This window comes from Ursus americanus, chromosome 23, assembly GCF_024610735.1.
Source record: "Ursus americanus isolate L20-20 chromosome 23, mUrsAme1.1.p, whole genome shotgun sequence".
Lineage (NCBI taxonomy): Eukaryota > Metazoa > Chordata > Mammalia > Carnivora > Ursidae > Ursus > Ursus americanus.
In genome coordinates this window covers 17575452-17594668 of record NC_142149.1, presented here as the reverse complement: position 1 = coordinate 17594668, position 19217 = coordinate 17575452, and the positions used below count along the sequence as shown (strand labels likewise).

Below are 19217 nucleotides of genomic sequence, written 5' to 3'. Positions count from 1 at the left end.
AGGAAATACAAGACACCTTGGGCCTTTTAACTCCAATCTCTCTAGCTTAGAAAAACACGTTAATATTTAAAATCCATTTACATGAATATACTCTCCTCCTTCTCTTTTAATTACATTTGTCATTTTATTTTGGGTCCTAACATTCTGAGCCTCACTGAGCCAGGAGTGAGGGACTCATACTGACAACTAATTTTGAACTTGATATGCTGCCTTAATTTCAGAGCAAATGTGAGCCTCAATCCCACAGCCTTTTATCTTCTCTGGCTCCCAGCTCACTCAGTGCTCTGGGCATAGTATGGGGCAACCCTAACAGGGAGGAGGGGTCATAAGAGCGTAGAGGCAGACTCACGCCTTCAGCGGCATCAATGAAAAGGACAACTCCATCTGAGATGCGCAAGCCAGCCGTGACCTCATCAGAAAAATTCACATGTCCTGTAAGGCAAATACCAAGTAAGTCACTACCTGCATGGAGCCAGGATGAGGCACAATTAACTTGTAGGCGGACGGAGGGAATACTGCAAGCATTTGGGGGAATACCCCCAAATATGCCCTTTCTCCCCACAGCTTCCTGCCGTGTATAAAAGTCCACCAGTCAGAGTCACATGCTTGGATTAAACTTTCATACAGCAGGTCCCCAAACATAAAAAGAATGAAACGTTCTGTATGCCCTAGGAGGGCATAACATATCGACCCTGATGCACCAGCTCGGTCTCAGCAGCAGTAAGCAGAGTTCCGTGGGGGCAAAGGACAATTCAGAGGCAGGAGAAAGGGCAAGAAGGGCCTGGTGCATGGGAGACAATTCCTGTCAAGGTGCTGCTGGTGGTGGACATGGGCTGAGAGGCATCGGGCACTGGGCACCTGAGGGCGAGAAGGTCAATTTGTCAAAACTCCGATGTTTCTATTTAAAACTCTGCCCTGAGGTGGTCCTTCCCGTAAGATGCAGTCAGAGTCAGCCACAGGGCAAGGTACGCTGCTCCTACGGTGACCTCTACATCCACCACCAGTTGGTGTGTTGACCCTATGGCCTCCTTCAAAAGACTGAGAGTGCCTGAGGCCAGGGCCATGTCTGACTCACCCTTGTTCCTAAGCGCCTAGCATGGGGCCTGACACAGACTGAAATGAGTAAATGAATGAGATTCCCCAATATTTCAATATTTTAGAGCAGAGCAAAAAGAGAAGAGAAATAGAAAACTTGGCGCATAGTGCCTGCTCATTAACTAGTCAGAAGCAAAGGAGACCGCGGAAAACGGAAATTATCCGAATGAAAGGAGAAGTGAAGGGAATGTAAACACAAAGATGAAATGCTCTGTTCTGTTCTAGAAAGAGCAAACGCACAAAAAACAAAGGGAGTAAGGTTCTGATAGTAAAACGAATGTCCTACCTGGAGTGTCCATGATATTGAAGAGGTAAGATTTTCCCTTGGTATCTGGCAAGACCACCGTCACAGGAGTGCTTTTGATGCCAACACCTCTCTGAAAGTCACAAAGACAGAGTGCTCAAGACTGCTTCCTACACAAGAGGGCTTCCTTCTGCTCTTAGGGCTTGCCAGCTGCTAGTAAGTTACACTGATGTCTCTCCTTGAGTGTGATTTTTTTTTTTTTTAAGATTTTACTTATTTATTTTTTGACAGAGAGAGAGACAGCCAGCGAGAGAGGGAACACAAGCAGGGGGAGTGGGAGAGAAGAAGCAGGCTCCCAGTGGAGCAGGGAGCCCGATGCGGGGCTCGATCCCAGGGACCTGGGACTTAACGCTTAACGACTGAGCCACCCAGGCGCCCCTTAAGTGTGATTTTTATCTAGGCATCTAACCAGAATGACCCTTGGAGATGAAATATCTTGGTGTTAAACATAATTTTTGCAGGGGTTTGGTTCAAATACAAAAAAAAGTAAAAGATGAACAACTAAAGCAGGATTAAACCTAACAGAATCCAGCGTCCTACAATCTTTTTTTTTTTTAATTAAAGATTTTATTTATTTATTTATTTGACAGAGAGAGAGAGTGAGAGAGGGATCACAAGCAGAGGGAGTGGGAGAGGGAGAAGCAGGTTTCCTGCTGAGCAGGGAGCCCGAGGTGGGGCTTGATCCCAGGACCCTGGGACTATGACCTGAGCCGAAGGCAGACGCTTAACAACTGAGCCACCCAGGCGCCCCAGCGTCCTACAATCTTATCTTCATACACTGCTAACAAAATAATAACTGAAGCATCATGTAAGTAAAAAGAAACATCCTGGGGCACCAGTCGTTAAGCATCTGCCTTCAGCTCAGGGCGTGATCCCAGCGTTCCGGGATCGAGTCCCACATTGGGCTCTTCCGCTGGGAGCCTGCTTCTTCCTCTCCCACTCCCCCTGCTGTGTTCCCTCTCTCGCTGGCTGTCTGTCAAATAAATAAATAAAATCTTTAAAAAAAAAAAAAAAAAAGAAACATCCTGGGGTATCTTAGGATTTAAAAAAAACATGATACCCTTTCTGCTCCTGCTGCCACCATGGTGCCTGTGAAAAAGCTTGTGGCAAAGGGGGGCTAAAAAATAAAAAGGCAAGTTCTGAAGTTTACCCTTGACTGCACGTTCTGTGGAAGATGGAATCATGGATCTGCCAATTTTGAGCGGTTTCTTCAAGAGAAGACCCAAGTCAATGGCAGAGCTGGGGTCCTGGGGGAGGGGCTGTAACCGCTGGAAGGTGCAAGAGCAAGACTGCTGTAACTTCTGACGTGCCTTTTCCCAAAAGGTCTTTGAAATAGCTCACCAAAATACATGTGAACAAGAATGATCTATGTGACTGATCGTGCGTAGTTACTAATTGCAAAGACAGTTGTGAATTGTGTTACTTCCAGATTAACCAGGAAGAAGAGGAAGATTAAAATGCATTTATCTGAAATATTTTGTATGAGTTCTTGATTAAACCTTGGGAACCAAAAAAATAAATAAATAAAATAAACACACACACACACACACACACACACACACACACACAAAAGCTTGTTATAAGAAGGGCTCCTGGCTGGCTCAGTCTGTACAGCACGAGTTTTTTTTACCTTGGGTTGTGAGTTCGAGCCCCACAATGGGTGTGGAGATTACTTTAAAAAAAAAAAAAGAAAAAGAAAATCTATCAAAAACAAAAAAAGCTAGGGGTGCCTAGGTGGCTCAGCTGGTTAAGTATCCAACTCTTGACGCAGGGTTGTGAGCTCAAGCACAGAGCTGGGCTCCATGCTGGGGTGCAGCCTACTTAAAAAAAAAAAAGTTATAACAAGAAATAAGTATTTAAAAAAATCTAGCCAAACATATTAAAAAACAATAACAGCTAACATATGTTGATTGCTTATCATAAGCCTGCACTGTTCAAAGTTCCTTTAGTAACCACACTTACAAACATGAGCTCTCCATCTGGTGACTTGAGAAAAAGAGACAGAAATAAAAGAGAAGAAAGAGAGGGGTCAGAGAGTAGGGGAAAGATCCAGATGGAAGAAAGACCCACCAGCTGGAATGGGACATGGTGACGCATGCTCACTGCTTTACACAGAAGAGAAGCACAAAGACAGAGGAACCCACTCTCAAAGAGAAGCTACTCCTAGAAAGAGGTCATCGTATGGATGGAGTCATCTTACAGATTTTAAGGATGATGTCATTTAAAAAATTCTGTTGAGTTTCTGTATAACCTAAAGTGTAAATGTAGACATCATCTCTTAGCATTTGCCCTACTTGGCCGAATTAAATCCAATCAAGGGTAGGAAGGCCCCTCCACCTACCCTACCGCTTGCCTGCCCCGCTCTCTTTCAAGTACTAGATCAGGGGAGACTGGCAGAAGCCTCGAGATAAAGAGGTGTGAGGAGGGAATGAGAGAGGGGATGTGGTACGGAGCAAAGTGTCAGCATAAAGGCTCCCCCACATTCCCCGCAGAACTCCTGCTGGGTCCAGTGTGGGAAACAGTCAGATGTCCCCAGGCATGCTTACCTCCTGCTCTGTGAAGAGGATGTCAGTATAGCACAGCTTCAAAAAAAAAAGAAAAAAAAAAAAAAGAAGCGCTGTTACCACCTGACTCCAGACTCCTCTCCCACACAAACCATCAATCACTTTCCTCCACCAGCTCCCAACTCAAGGCTTTCTGCCTCAGGAGGATAGATGGAAGACAGGAGGGTAGCCTACAGAAATCCCAGACAATAAAACCAATGCTCTCTCAGATGGAAAATGTTCCTGGATGGGTGTTTTTTTTGGGGGGGTTCAGGGTGGTCACTGAGGACCAGGTATGGCTGGAGAGCTAAATTTTATCAAATGCACTGAATCCTCAAGTAGTAAAGGGAGACACATCTGGCCTTTATGGAACCCCCCGCATGTCAAAACACTCAATCCAGCAGACATGAAGCATTTATTGCGCTGAGACTTGCAGCCACATTTGGCCTTATTCACAGGCATTTAAATTTATCATGAAAACAACAAGGTCCAATTGTATTATATTTATAGCGTAGGCTATTAATACCATGACAGGAAAGAATAGGCTATAAAAGTCAGGATGTATCAGAACTGAGGAAAGATCCCAAGTGCAGAATAGATCATCCAAAAATACTGCAGGTTCATATTCTCTATGCTCCTAAGAAAGTTAAAATTACTTTCTTTAGGGCTATGAATAGAGACTACAATTATAAAGCAGCCTTTGTAGGCGTCATTATTTATAATGAGAGTGGGAAGGTGGAAGGAGGGGGAAGGAGACAGACACCCCTGTACATTCTGAATGGTTCATCCTAAACCCTCCGCAGATTTTCTACTTACATCTTGGTCGTAGCGCTTCCTGATTTCCGGGTGAGTCTGCTCTATTAAACAATCTACAAAACACGTCTGAAAGGGAAGAGAAGGTTAAGATCTGCCAGGCACAAAGGAAAATCTACTCTACCCTTCTCTCAGTGCCCAATACACCACATAATTTAGGGATAAGGAGAGGAAAAGGAGAGCCAGGAGGATTATGGGACAGCAAAGGATTAACACTGAAGCCATAGGATTATTTTTAAATGAAAGATGAAATCTTCCTTGGACAAGCAGTCTCCCAGGAAATGAAAACTTATAAAATCAGAGTAAGGCTCAATTTCCCCTCTTCTGTCCAGATGTAGACACAAGGCTGCAAGTGGCTTAGAAACAGGCACCATCTGCTGCTCAGGAAAAGCTAGAATTTCGGAGGTTTCACACTAGGCATGCAGGCCCCCCTGAGTCAGGAGGTCCAGCATTATGGCCTCAAACCCCAACTTGTGACTCTGAAGGCTGAAAAAATGAGCAGGAAGGAAGAGAAATCCTGTTCCAAGTAGCAGAAAGTTCTCTCACCTTGCCATGGTGGAGATGGCCACAGAGGGTCACATTTCTGATGAGCTCTGAGTTATCCATCAGATCTGCCAAGAAACTGAAAGGAGAAAGGAAAAGAGAAGAGGGACTTTGGCAAACGCTTCCAAATGGGAAGTGGCGCAAAGGTGTTTCACGTATTTTGTCAGGAACAACTTTCAGACCAACTGGAGAATGCTCAGAGGCAGACGTGAATTTCTACGTCTACATGGGTCTGGCTCTGGAAATGGAATAGACTTATCCATGAGGTAACACAACCCATGAAATGAGATTTCAAAAGCAAGCAAGAAGAACAGCAAAACCAAATACCAGCATGCATGCACACACACAAGCACTGTTGCTCTCAAAACCCTCAGGTAGATTTATTCCATTTATGCATTTATTCTATTAATGCAAAGGGGACTTAAAAGTACTTTGAGAACTTCTCTCTCTCTCTCTCTTTTTTTTTAAGATTTAAAAAATTTTAGAGATAGGGTGCCTGGGTGGCTCGGTGGGTCAAGCGACTGCCGTTGGCTCAAGTCATGATCCCCGGGGTCCTGGGATCGAGTCCTACATCGGGACCCCCCCTGACCTTCGGGAAGCCTGCTTCTCCCTTTCCCTCTGCCTGCCACTCCCCCTGCTTGTGCTCTGTCAAATAAATAAAATCTTTTTAAAAAATTAAAAATAAAAAAATAAAATAAAAATTTTAGAGACAGAGCGCGAGTGGGGGGTGAGGAGGAGCAGAGGTAGAGGGACAAGCCGACTCTGTGCTGAATACGGAGCCTGACGCAGAGCCCGATCCTGAGACCCTAAGATCACAACCTGAGCTGAAATCAAGAGTTAGACACTTAACCAACTGAGCCACCCAGGCATCCCAGCTTCTTTTTTGAAACTGCCCTCAGAGCTAGTTAACAAAACTTTTCAGAAAATTCCATCTCGTTAATGATGCTGAGGAGTTCTACCTTGATCAAAACCAGTGCTTTCTTGCTTATCACACACATTAACTCACGGCAAATAGCCTTCAGAGGACTTTGGCTCTTTGAAACATCAAGCCCACTTTCAAAGATTTGAGATTTTTAAAAATCACCACTGAGAACACAAGAGAATCTGAAGCAAGTTCTAAAGACAAGTGAAAAGTTGTTTCAAAAATGGCTGAACGTTGGCAGGTGAGCTGACCATTCAGAAGGGACCCCACTCTTTTGGACATACTAGATGTCAACACATTTAAAAAAAAAAAAAAAAGACATTTCATTATCTAATAACGAGTCCTAAGCACTTCAATATATGAGAATCTTACAACTGCATTTCATCAATGAAAATATTTTCAGAAAGCCTGCAGTATGAAGAGTCTAAAGTATACGTGTATCCCCCTACTTGTGCCCTCCTCTCCAAAATGAAGAGTTGTTCTATTCCGCAAACACTAAGCAATCTTACCGAGTCAAAACAGGCTCTGGTGGCCCTACACTGATGATTACAATACCCAGTTCTGTCTCAAAGACCGGCTTCTAATACCCAACTAAAGGGTTGGAAGAGAAAAGGCTGAGCTCTAAATGAGAGCCAGGAGAAAAGTTAAGATGGGCTGAACTTTTCCAGCAACATGTATGCTCAAGGAAAATTCTGGCAAATTGTAGGAGAGGATTTTTGGTTTTTCTTTCTTTCTTTCTTTTTTTTTTTTTAAATGATTTTTTATTATATTATGTTAGTCACCATACAGTACATCCCCAGTTTCCGATGTAAGGCTCAATGATTCATTAGTTGTGTATAACACCCAGTGCACCATGCAATACGGATTTTTGGTTTTTCAATTCACTAACTACTTCAACCACAATCCACATCCCACCTCCACAGAAAAAGGAACCCACATTATTTGTGCAGAGACACCTTATAACTTACTCCATTTCATACACCGTGACAGGTAATGTCTGCTCCATCAGAGTGAATTTCTTGGTTTTCACTGGCTTAATAATAGGTTCTGGCGGGGGGGGGAAGAAAAAGTAGTGATGTGTAGGTTGGCATAAAACATAACAATACAGAGCCCCATTTCATTAGACTGAGCTTTTATTTGTTTTTTAAGATTTATTTATATATTAGAGAAGGAGTGTGCAGGGGAGGGGCTGAGGAAGAAGGAGAGAGAAAATCTCAAGCAGACTCCCCACTGAGCATGGGGCCTGACATAGGGCTTGATCTCACGACCCTGAGGCCATGACCTAAGCCAAAACCAAGAGTCGGACACTCAACTAAGCCACCCAGGCGCCCCCAGACTGAGCTTTCATAATGTTTATGTGTCATCAATTTATGTTATTCTCAAGGACCACTCATATGTTGAAACAAGTTCTGGAAATGCTATTTGGCACAAGACAGTGAAGGATCTGGACCTGTGGACTGAAACGTTTGGACTTCGTTTTGTGGGAGGAAGGGAGAGGGACTGAATATAAGCTGAGGTCAATGTCAGTTTGAAACCCCTCCCTGCATTTATAAAATCTAACCACTTCCCAGAAGATCAATGAAAAGGATAAAAGAAGTAGAAAATCGGCACTGTGAGGACTGGTTAAAGGAGTTGGGATTATTTGGATGGAAAAACAGATCACACCAGAGGGAGAACTTAAAAATAGTCTTTAAGTTGGGGCACTTGGGTGGCTCAGTCGGTTAAGTGTCCAACTCTTGATCTCAGCTCAGGTCTTAATCTCAGGGTCATAAGCTCAAGCCCCTTGTTGGGTTCCACACTGGGCGTGGAGCCTACATAAAAAACAAAACAGGGACGCCTGGGTGACTCAGTTAGCTAAGCGTCTGCCTTTGGCTCAGGTCATGATCCTGCAGTCCGGGATCAAGTCCTGCTCAGTGGGGAGCCTGCTTCTCCCTCTGCCTGCTGCTCCCCCTGCTTGTGCTCTCTCTGACAAATAAATGAAATCTTTAAAAATAAATGGACAGATAAATAAATAATAAACAAAAAACCCCCAAACAAACAAAAATAGTCTTTAAGCACAGATATTCAGATAAATAAACAGTTATTCAGTAAATAAAGAAATAACTCCCATTTGCTTAGTAAGAAGCTACGAGTTGTCCTGAATATTAAAACATGGTGAAAGGGAAGCTCAATCCAGAAGCAGTACCTGGAAGCAGTAGAGAGAAGCGAATCAATTCATTCACTGAACTTTCAACACTGCTGACGGCTATGACCTGAAGTTTTCTAGACTCCATCTCACCTCTCCCAACCCGGTGCCTCCTGACTTACCAGTGAGAGGCTGGGTGTCTTCCTCCTGAACGATGGTCTCCACCTCGGGGCCGTACACCTCCTCCGCTGTGGGGTAGTACTTCTTGTCCTCGTGCAGCACCACCTCCATCCCAGGGTGGTCCTCATCATGGTCTCCCACATCGTCGTCGTCGTCGTCGTCATCCATCTAAGAGCAAGAGAGGGGAGGAGGTCAGGAGAGGCATGCACCCTTCCTTCTCAGTGACTATATTATACGAATTAAGAGCAATGACTACCCAGGCTTGACAGCTTCTTATTTTGAGTTCTGTGCCAAAGAGTCAGCAGGGCAGGTCCTGCTCTTGCGTGATCCTTCCCAGTAAGCCATGGCTACCAGCAGCTCTCCTGCTTCAAGCTAGCCCCTTCTTAAATGTGGACCACCCGTCACAAGTGGATCGAGATGGAGGAAAAAAATGGCTTACCATAGCGTATCTTTTTTTTTTTTTAAGATTTTATTTATTCATTTGATACACACAGAGAGAGAAAGAGAGATAGAGAGCACAAGCAGGGGAGCTGCAGGCTCTCTGCTGAGCAAGCACCCTGATGTGGGATTCGATCTCAAGACCCAGGGATCATGACCCAGGCTGAAGGCAGACGCTTAACCGACTGAGCCACCCAGGCACCCCTAGCAAATCCTTTTAAGGGAAAAAATAACTTGCTTCAAGGGCAGAAGTCAGAAACCAGAGGTAGAAACCGGGAACAAGTCCATACCTTTAAATTTTTCACTTAGATTCACAGAACTGTTTTTGAAAAAGACCTTTGTGACACATAAGTAATAGGTGTTGGTGAGGATGTGGAGAAACTGGAACCCTCAGACACTGCTGGTGGGAATGTGAAATGGGCGGCCACTCTGACAACAGTTTGGTAGGTCCTCAAAATGTTAACCACAGAGTTATCCTATGACCCAGTAATCCCACTAACAGACACATACCCAACACAAACGAAAATCTACGTTACACAAAAACTTATAAACAGATGTTCATAGTAGCATTATACATAATGGTCAAAAAGTGGAAACAACCCAAAGGTCAATCAACTGAGGACTGGATAAATAAAATGTGGTCTATCCATACAGTGGAATAGTTATTTGACAATAAAATGAAGTATTTGTACCTGCCACAATACAGACGAACCTTGAAAACATGATGCTAAGTGAAAGAAGCCAGACACAAAAGGCCACAGACTGTATGATTCCGTTTATATGAAATGTCCCGAACAGGCAGCTCTATGGAGACAGAAAGTAGACTAGCGGTTGCCGAGGCTGGGGGAATGGGAGAATTGCAGGGCAATGGTTAAGGGGTACAGGGTTTCTTTCTGGGATGATGAAAATACTTTAAAATTGTTTGTGATGATGGCTGCACGAGACTGTGAATATCCTAAAAGCCAGTGAAATGTACACATTTAATGGGTGAATTGTATGGTATCTGAATTATATCTTAATAAAACTGTGAAAAAGAAACTGTAACCTGCTTTTTCTAATACCCAGGTAATCAGAAAGCAAATAAGCAAAACAACAACCCAACAGCACATACTTATACCCTACTTTTGATGACTATGTTGTCTACCACATACAACTCACTTAACAAAGCCCCTATCTAACATACACATGGCTTCTAATTTCTAGCACTATAAACACCACTGCAATCAACCACTTTTTTTTCAAGATTTTATTTATTTATTTGCAAGAGAGAGAGTGAGTGAGAGAGAGCACAAGAAGGCAGAGAGGCTGGCAGAGGGAGAAGGAGAAGCAGGCTGAGCAAGGAGCCCGACACAGGACTCGATCCCAGGACCCTGGGATCATGACCCGAGCCAAAGGCAGACGCTCAACCAACTGAGCCACCCAGGCGCCCCGAATGAATTCTTTCTACATATTCCTGCCCCTGTTGAATGCTTGCAGTAACATGGCCCTCACTCACAAGATGGCCCATTTCCCTGCTGGAAGGCACAGCCAGAAAGTTAGTCTTTGTAAAGGACTTTAAAAACATCTCCTGGGGCGCCTGGGTGGCTCAGTCATTGCACATATGCCTTCGGCTCAGGTCATGATCCCAGGGTCCTGGGATTGAGTCCTGCATAGGCTCCCTGTTCAGCGGGAAGCCTGCTTCTCCCTCTCCCACTTCCTCTGCTTGTGTTCCCTCTCTCACTCTCTCTCTCTGTCAAATAAATAAAATCTTTAAAAAAAAAAAACTTTAAAAAAAAAATAAATAAATAAAAACATCTCTTTATAAGTGAACCCACAGTCATAAGCAACATTGAATGAAGCTATGCCCTCTTCTGCTAAAGAGTCCTTTGAATAATTAAAAGTGGCTACTACAACACATTTTATGTTCCAAAATATCCTGGTTTCTTCATTTATTCAACAAATACCTTTTTTAAAAAAAGACTTATTTATTTTAGAAAGAGAGCGAGAGTGAGCGAGCAGGGGGAGGGGCAGAGGGAGGGGGAACGAGAGTCTGAAGCACACTCGATGTGAAGCCTGACGAGGGGCTCGATCTCACAACCCTGAGATCACTTGTGAGATCATGACCTAAGTCAAAACCAAGAGCTGGAGCTTAATCGACTGTGACACCCAGGTGCCCCTCAACAAATACTGGGCACTTACTACCAGGCACTGCTCTAGTGCTGATAATACAGCAATGGGGGAAAAAAAAGGTGATGACATTTGAGTAAAACTCTGAAGGAAGAGAGAAAGCTCTACAAGTGGCTGAGGAAGAACATTCTAGTTGACTGGAACAACAAATGCGAAGGACCTGGGACAAGAGGATTAGCAAGGAAGCCAGGATGGGGAGAACAGCATAGAAACATGAGAGTCCTTAGTGAACAGAATGCATCTGGGAGTGAGCGTACTAAGAAAAGAGGTATGAGGGGGGCGCCTGGGTGCTCAGTCGTTGAGCGTCTGCCTTCGGCTCAGGGCGTGATCCCGGAGTTCTGGGATCGAGCCCCATGTCGGGCTCTTCCGCTGGGAGCCTGCTTCTTCCTCTCCCACTCCCCCTGCTTGTGTTCCCTCTCTCACTGGCTATCTCTATCTCTGTCAAATAAATAAATAAAATCTTTAAAAAAAAAAAAAAAAAAGAGGTATGAGGAAAGGAGCCTTGGGGTCTGTTGACATTTAGAGGTCAGGGAGATGAGGAGGCCCCGGCAGCAAAGACAGAGAAGAAACGGACCAGTGAAAAGGAAAACCGGGGGTGGGGGGGGGGGATTCCATGGAAGCCAACAGAAGAGGGGATTTTAAGGAGGGAGTGATCAGCCAGGTCAGATGCTCAGACAGGTCTGGTAAGATGAGGACGGGGCCTGGGGCCGAGGTTACTAGTGACGTTGACACGAGCAGTGCTATGGAACGGGAGAGGCAGAGAACAGAAATGGGTTTGAGAGGATGTGGAGACAGCAAGTATCACAAACTGTTTCGAGTGGGGGAAGCAGGGTAATGGGAAGGGGGATATGGGATGAGTCCAGAGAAATACGAGCATGTCTGTATGCTGACGGGGATGATGTAGCAGAGGGAAAACTGACACAGGAGAGGGGGGACCTGCTGGGGTTAGCGTCTTATGCAGGTGAGAAGGGATGGGACCTAGTTCCTGGTAGATACAAACACAAACAGATCATCCCTAAGAACAGGAGGGAAGGCAGATGGCACAGATGTAGGGAGGCGGGTAGAGGTACTGGTGGGAGCCCGTTTTCCTTCACACAAATCCCAGCATGTCAACTGCTTTCTTAAAAAGAACAAAGAACCCTCCAGTGGTGTGCTGATCAGCTACCTCCTACCATCCTTACGCTGTTCTTCAATTAACATGGCCTGACATTACGTTAGCTCTTTGGATAGCCATACATATCCTACTGGGCGGCGCCCCAAACCAGCCATCAAGCCAGTTTCTTCCTGCCCCATAGTGCCGAATGCATTTTGCATCTAATTGTAGGATTTTATATAATAATTTCCAACTACCTGTAATTATTTCTAGCTGGGTGTCCTGTTGGACAACTCAAACTTGACAAGTGTAAAATAAAACTATTCAAGCGTCTTTTTCTCATTTCTATTTGTCTGTTAATAACCAGTGTTCCGCTAGTCATCCCACTCACCCCAATTTCTGCCGCCCAGCTCCATATCTGTGCACCCTTCCACTATGATGAGCTCCTGTCCTCCTGACCCCCTCTTCACTAAAGGAAGGGTCCCAGCATCCTCCTTTGATCATGTCAGCCTTTCTCCGCATTCTCTACCCAAGGCCTTCCAGGGTCTGGTCCCTCCTCTGTGCTTCAGCCCTACAGCCATCCTTCAGGGACTGTGCTTTGGCAGTTGGGAAGAGAAATCATTTCCTCTTAACATGCTACCTCTGGGCTCCTGCTCACTGCACTCCTTTCGAGAATGTCCCTCCTTCTCTCCTGTCTCCATTATCAAAATCCTATGCATCTATTTACTATTATATATGTCAATAAAAAATGTTTTTAGGGGAGCCTGTGTGGCTAAGTCAGTTGGGTGTCTGCCTTCAGCTCAGGTCATCATCTCAGGGTCCTGGGATCAAGCCCCGCATCAGGCTCTCCACTCAGGTGACCTGTATCAGGCGAGTCTGCTTCTCCCTCTCCCTCTTGATCTCTCTCACTTTTCCTCTCTTAAATAAATAAATAAAATCTTTTTTTTTTTTTAAGTTTAAAAAAAAATCTGTGTATCCCGTGTGAACTGGGAGGCTACAGGAACTCTCATTCTGCTGGGAGGAGTATGGACTAATGCTGGTAAGCTGGGAGCAACCTGACGTGCTGAGTAAAAACCCCTTAAGTATAAACAGATTAATATGTACATGATCCTGTGATTAGCAAGTCTGCTTTTGGGAACATAACTCAAAGACATTTTCCCACGGTGCAGGAGGGACATATCTGCGAATATCCGCTGCAGCGTTATTTGTATGAGGGAAGGCTGGCGGCAGGTCACCCTGGTGCCCGTCGCTAAGAAAGTAACGCACACCGGGCCTTACTGAGCAGCAGTCAGACGCCAGACCGGACAGACACACAGCACCAGAGATGGATTCTAAACCACACCACTTATCACAAGGCTGGGTGAAAAGTGAGAAGCAGAGCGATGCAGACAAGCCGATACCACTTACAGTACTCACATTAACAATGCAACCATTCACATTTTGCAGCTCATACAAACACAAAGACACACGCACGCTACAATTACTACAGTAACAGCATGAGAAAGAGATACAAAGGAATTAATGAGTTAATTAAACAAGAGCAGAGCCCTGCACAGGCAACAATACCGAGGAGCACCAATCAGAGTGGGATGAACTTGACAGTCGGTACTGAGATGCAAACGTTCACACGGGGCCTAGGCAGTCCTTTTCCTTTTCTTTTTTTTTTTTTTTTTTAAAGATTTTATTTATTTATTCATTCGACAGAGATAGAGACAGCCAGTGAGAGAGGGAACACAAGCAGGGGGAGTGGGAGAGGAAGAAGCAGGCTCATAGCAGAAGAGCCTGATGTGGGGCTCGATCCCAGAACGCCGGGATCACGCCCTGAGCCGAAGACAGACGCCCAACTGCTGTGCCACCCAGGCGCCCCCGAGGCAGTCCTTTTTCTTTAAAGGATTTTTTAAGAGCTTTAGTGAAACAGAATTGACGTGCCACACAATTCACCCATTTTCAATGCACAGTTCGGTGGCTTTTAGTATATTCAGAGCTGTGCAACCATCACCACAAACGATGTCAGACTGTCACCCCAAAAAGAAACCCTGTACCTTTTAGCCATCACTCCCCAATTCCAATGCCCCCAAACGAAGGCAACCACTAATCACTCCTCTTCCTACCCCTACAGATGCCTACTCAGTCTTTGGCTCCACTATGAATGTCACTTCCTCAGATACCCTTCTTGGTCATCACAGCCAGAAATGATCCCCCCTTACTAACTACTACTACAGTCCTGAGCTGAAATGATCTCAATGGGGCACCTGGCTGGCTCAGTTGGTGGAGCACACAACTCTTGATCAGGATTGTGACTTTGAGCCCCACGTTGGGTGTGGAGATTACTTAAAATTAAAATCTTTAAAAATAAATTTAAGAAATAAGATAAAATAATCTAAATGGTACTTGTCCTTCCCTGCTTCATACTATAAAGATTTTTTTGTACTTCATCTCCCCTGGTGAGCAGTAGGTTCCTGGAGGGCAGAGACAGTGTCTTGGCTCTCTCTGTATCATGATTCCTTGAAAATAGTAATTACAAATATAAGTGATTACAAATACTTCATGAATGAATTTCTTTATTTACTTAGCCCGGAATTCAAGTATGATGAGATCACTTTGAATTTAGAGTTCCTTTTTTTTTTTTTTTAAGATTTTATTTATTTATTCGACAGAGATAGAGACAGCCAGCGAGAGAGGGAACACAAGCAGGGGGAGTGGGAGAGGAAGAAGCAGGCTCCCAGCGGAGGAGCCTGATGTGGGGCTCGATCCCACAACGCTGGGACCACGCCCTGAGCCGAAGGCAGATGCCTAACCGCTGTGCCACCCGGGAGCCCCTGAATTTAGAGTTTCTTATCCAGTGTGTTAGCTTACATCATGTGTGAATTTTATAAACTTCCCTTCTCTATTTTCACCTAAGCCATTGATAAAAAGGTTAAAAAGAATGGGACCAACCGTGGATGCCTGGGGCATGTCACCTCTGGTGATCCATTCATCAACACTCTTTGGGTCTCACTGTTCTATCAGCTGTGACCTCTCCTAACTTTATTATGACCCAACCCATACTCTTTCCACAGGGACATCATGAGTTGCAATGATTACCTTAGGAAAAGTGAAATGGAATAAGGACCAAGAAGACTTTCTATCTATTTGATCTGCATGAGAATATATTCACAAATTGCTTATAAAATGAAAATTATCGTTTTAAAAATATATATTTTATTTATTTATTTGACAGAGGGAGAGACAGCACAAGCAGGGGGGGCAGTAGGCAGAAGGAGAGGGAGAAGCAGACTCCCCACTGAGCAGGGAGCCCGATGTGGGGGCTCCATCCTAGGACCTTGGGATTATGACCTGAGCCAAAGGCAGATGCTTAACTGAATGAGCCATCCAGGAGCCCCTGTATCTTCCCTTTCTATTGCTTTTATTCACCCTTCAAAACCTATGCTTATAAGGAAGCTGCCAGTGGAGCTGCACTTGGAAAAACTGACTACCTTTTCTAAGTTGGTATTACTCACAACTGTCAAAAAGAACTTCAGCTAAACGGAAGGAGAGCTACTATGATGAAGTAGAGCTCGTATTATAAAACCACCCCACCCATGAAACTACCTTATACCCCCTCTTTTAGAACTTTGGAAGCTAAGCTTTCTTAGGGGCAGCATAGGACCCTAACAAGTCATATATTTAAAAGGTGCAACGTGAGAGATGTACACGGGATATGATGGGAGCATAGAGGATTCACTGTTTTGTTTTGTTTTTTTCCCAAAGAAAGAGATGAAAACAGCAATATATTTGTTTTACCTCATCAAGATCTTTGGTCTCTCTGCCCAATTCATCATCATCTTCATCAGAATCAAGCTCTGGTCCAATATAATTCCCAAACTCATCATATAAGTCAGTATCCATGATGCTAAAATTCAAGGAAAAGAGGCATTAGATTCTGGCGAGGTAACCGAGGCCTCCACAACATGGCCCCACATTTCTAACCCTATGGTTGACCATATCCTTTCAACACATCTCCTCTCCAGTTAGACCCACCTATTGACTGACCGCTCCTCCCAAAGCCCTGTACTTTCCCCTCCTCCCTGCTCTACCTGTTTACCTTCTCTTCTCCCACTCTTATAATACTAAAAAAATTTTAACTAAGAACAATACCGGAAAGTTGCAAAGTAGCACAAATATTTTTTTTTCCTAAATTACTCGAGGATAAGTTGCTGACACAGTGCTTCATCACCTCCTAATACTTGAATGCGGGAGTTGGCAAACCATGGCCTGTGGCCAATCTGGCCTGCTGCCTGTTTTCATGCAGCCCCCAAGCTAGAAATGCCTTTCACGTTTTTAAATAGTTGGAAAATATCAAAAGAATATTTCATGATATGTGCAAATTATATAAAATTCAAATTTCAGTGTCTATAAAAACAGCTTTATTGGAACACAGCCAGGCTCATTCATTTATAATGTCTGTGGCTGCTTTCACACTGTAACAGCAAAGTTGAGTAGTTGCAACTGAGACCATATGGCCCACAAAGCCTAAAATATTTACTATCTGGCCCTTGATAGAAAGTTTGCCAACCCCTGCTTTAGTGTGTGTGATTCCTACAAACAAGGACATTTTCCCACATAACCACAATATGACAATCAAAATCAGAAAATGAACAGTGACACATTATTACCACCTAATCCACAGACCTCCATTATTAGAATAAACCACTGTTTTTTTAAAGTAGGCTCTATGCCCCCAGGGTGGAACCCAACACCAGGCTTGAACTCATGACCCTGAGATCAAGACCTGAGCTAAGATCAAGAATTAGACACTTAACCAACGGAGGCACCCAGGCACCCCTAAACAAACTGTTCTAATAATGTCCTGCACAGCAAAGGATCCAATCCAGGATCACATGTTTGCATTTAATGGTCATGTGTTTAGTCTCCTGTTCTCAGGAACAGCTCCTCAGTCTCTCCTTCACTTCCACAACGTGACAGTTTTGAAGATTACAAGCTATTGATTTTTGTAAAATGTCCCTTAATTTGGGTTTGTTTGATGTTTCCTTACGACTGGAGTCAGGTTCTGCATTTTTGGCAGGAATATCTCAGAAGTAATGTGGTGTTCTTTTCAGTGCATCTCCCATCAGGGAGACGATTTTGATCTGTCCCATTAGTGGTGATGTCAATTTAATCACTTGATGAAATGGTGTCTGCCAGGCTTTTCGAATGTAGAGTTACTTGTTTTCTCTTTGTAATTAATAAGTATTCGTAGGTTTTCTCCACTTTAATTACTGAAATTCTATTCAAAGCAACAATTCAAATGCTACTTCCTTCGAGCTTTTCTAGATTCTCAATTTCTCACTCCCCTACACTGCTATAGCCTTTTGTACCTTAATCGGCATTTAATTCTGCCTGGAATGGCAGTTAACTACTACCCTCCCCACCAATCCTACAGTTTATAAGTAAGAAGCAACAAGCCAGAGATGGGGTAAGGGTTACAGCTCTGGAGTTGGAAGGCCTACATTTGAATCTTAATTTTGTCACTTACTAACTAGGTACTCCCAGGTAAGTTACTACACTTCTCCAAATATATTTCCTCAAATGGAAAGTGGAGTAATCCCCATTGCATAAAGTTATGAGACTTAAACACAACAGTCTGGGTAAACAATTTATCACAGTCCCCACCTCAATAAATGTCAGCAAGCATTATTTTTTGGGCCATTCTTGAATACAGGAACCCTGTGTTCTTTGTGCCTTCCTGCCAATGCCCAACATAGCACCCTGCATAAGTAGGAACTGGATAAATGTTAACTGAACGGAATATTTAATTTTGAGATAGTGATATTTATCTCAAGTAAAGGACTAGCTCCAGGAACTTGTAATTAAATGTAAATTATGATGGAAACTTTCATACGCATAGATTCTTTTTACTTCCCAAGAGCTATTACTTCTGTGCTCATTTCAATCTCCCATGACTGAAGATCCACGAAGTGCCTGCGCACATTTTTTTATAAAAGGCTGCTCGCAGAACAAACCAAGCTAATTTCTGCTTCAGGGCCCCTGCACTTGAAATTCTCTTCCAACATGCTCTTCCCTTGGATATTTATACCTGTTCCCTCATTTCACTCAGGTCCCTACTAAAATGTCACCTCTGAGAATGTCACTCTAAAACAGCCTTCCCTACCCACACTCTCCAACTCCCCATTTTCACTGTTTTATTTTTATTAGTAGTACTAGTCCTTCGCTCACATATATCTATTCACGTCATTTTCACTGTCATCTCCCCACTACAATTTAAGCAAAGATTTTGTTTTATTTCACTTAGAACTGTGCTGGCATAAAACAAGATCTAAATAAGTATTTGTTGAATGAATGACTCCTACAAGACACAGAGAAGATAGCTGACTTGCCCACAGTTGCACAAAACTAGTAACCAAACCTCATTGCAGCTTCCCGCTAATACGCAAGCTCTCAAACGAATACAGAATAAGGATGGAGGGAGGTTGGTAGAGAAAAGGCGGCACAGATGGAAAGAGTAAGACAACGACCCCTGCCCAGGGAAGGAATTTTACGGAGGGTCGACACTGAGGGAACCCCGGAACCGAGGTACGTGCTGTGTGTGTGGGGGGGGGGGTGTCTTTCATTCCCTTTCCCGCTCCACGCTTTACCCATCTGTAAAGTGAAAGGGGGCAGAAAACCTACAATGTCTCTTCCAGATCTGACATTATTTAATTTCCCATCCCACCCGGAGCAACTTTCCCCTGCCGTTGACCGCCCACCAGCTCACCTGCCACCCGCTCAGGCTAAAAAGCTCCAAGTCCGCTGCCGGAGACCGCGCTTCCGCCGCACGCCGTCGCGCCGCTGCGCCCGCCGACCAGAAGGACCCCGCAGACGCGGCCGTCGCGTTTCTGTCCCGAGGACAGCCCTCTGCCTGAGGACCGGCTGGGAGGAATGCCGGCCGCGGACTCAGGAACGAGCGACGTGGAATCGTAGGGTCCCCAAACCAGGGAATGGGCTGCTCCAAAGAG

At 44.3% G+C, this 19217-nt stretch overlaps 1 protein-coding gene across 1 annotated transcript in view; it reads right to left on the bottom strand.

Annotated features, from left to right (window-relative positions):
* EFTUD2 (elongation factor Tu GTP binding domain containing 2) overlaps positions 1 to 19133 on the bottom strand; it is a 40536-nt gene extending 21403 nt beyond the window's left edge. The window contains exons 1-9 of the mRNA XM_045814038.2: positions 18977 to 19133; positions 16006 to 16114; positions 8528 to 8693; positions 7189 to 7267; positions 5302 to 5377; positions 4759 to 4824; positions 3946 to 3981; positions 1382 to 1472; positions 350 to 432 (exon numbers count right to left, since the gene is read on the bottom strand). Coding sequence (XP_045669994.1) covers positions 350 to 432; positions 1382 to 1472; positions 3946 to 3981; positions 4759 to 4824; positions 5302 to 5377; positions 7189 to 7267; positions 8528 to 8693; positions 16006 to 16110 — 702 coding nt within the window. The 5' untranslated portion in view covers positions 16111 to 16114; positions 18977 to 19133. The remainder of the gene's footprint in view (positions 1 to 349; positions 433 to 1381; positions 1473 to 3945; positions 3982 to 4758; positions 4825 to 5301; positions 5378 to 7188; positions 7268 to 8527; positions 8694 to 16005; positions 16115 to 18976) is intronic.
* Positions 19134 to 19217: the final 84 nt, after the last annotated feature.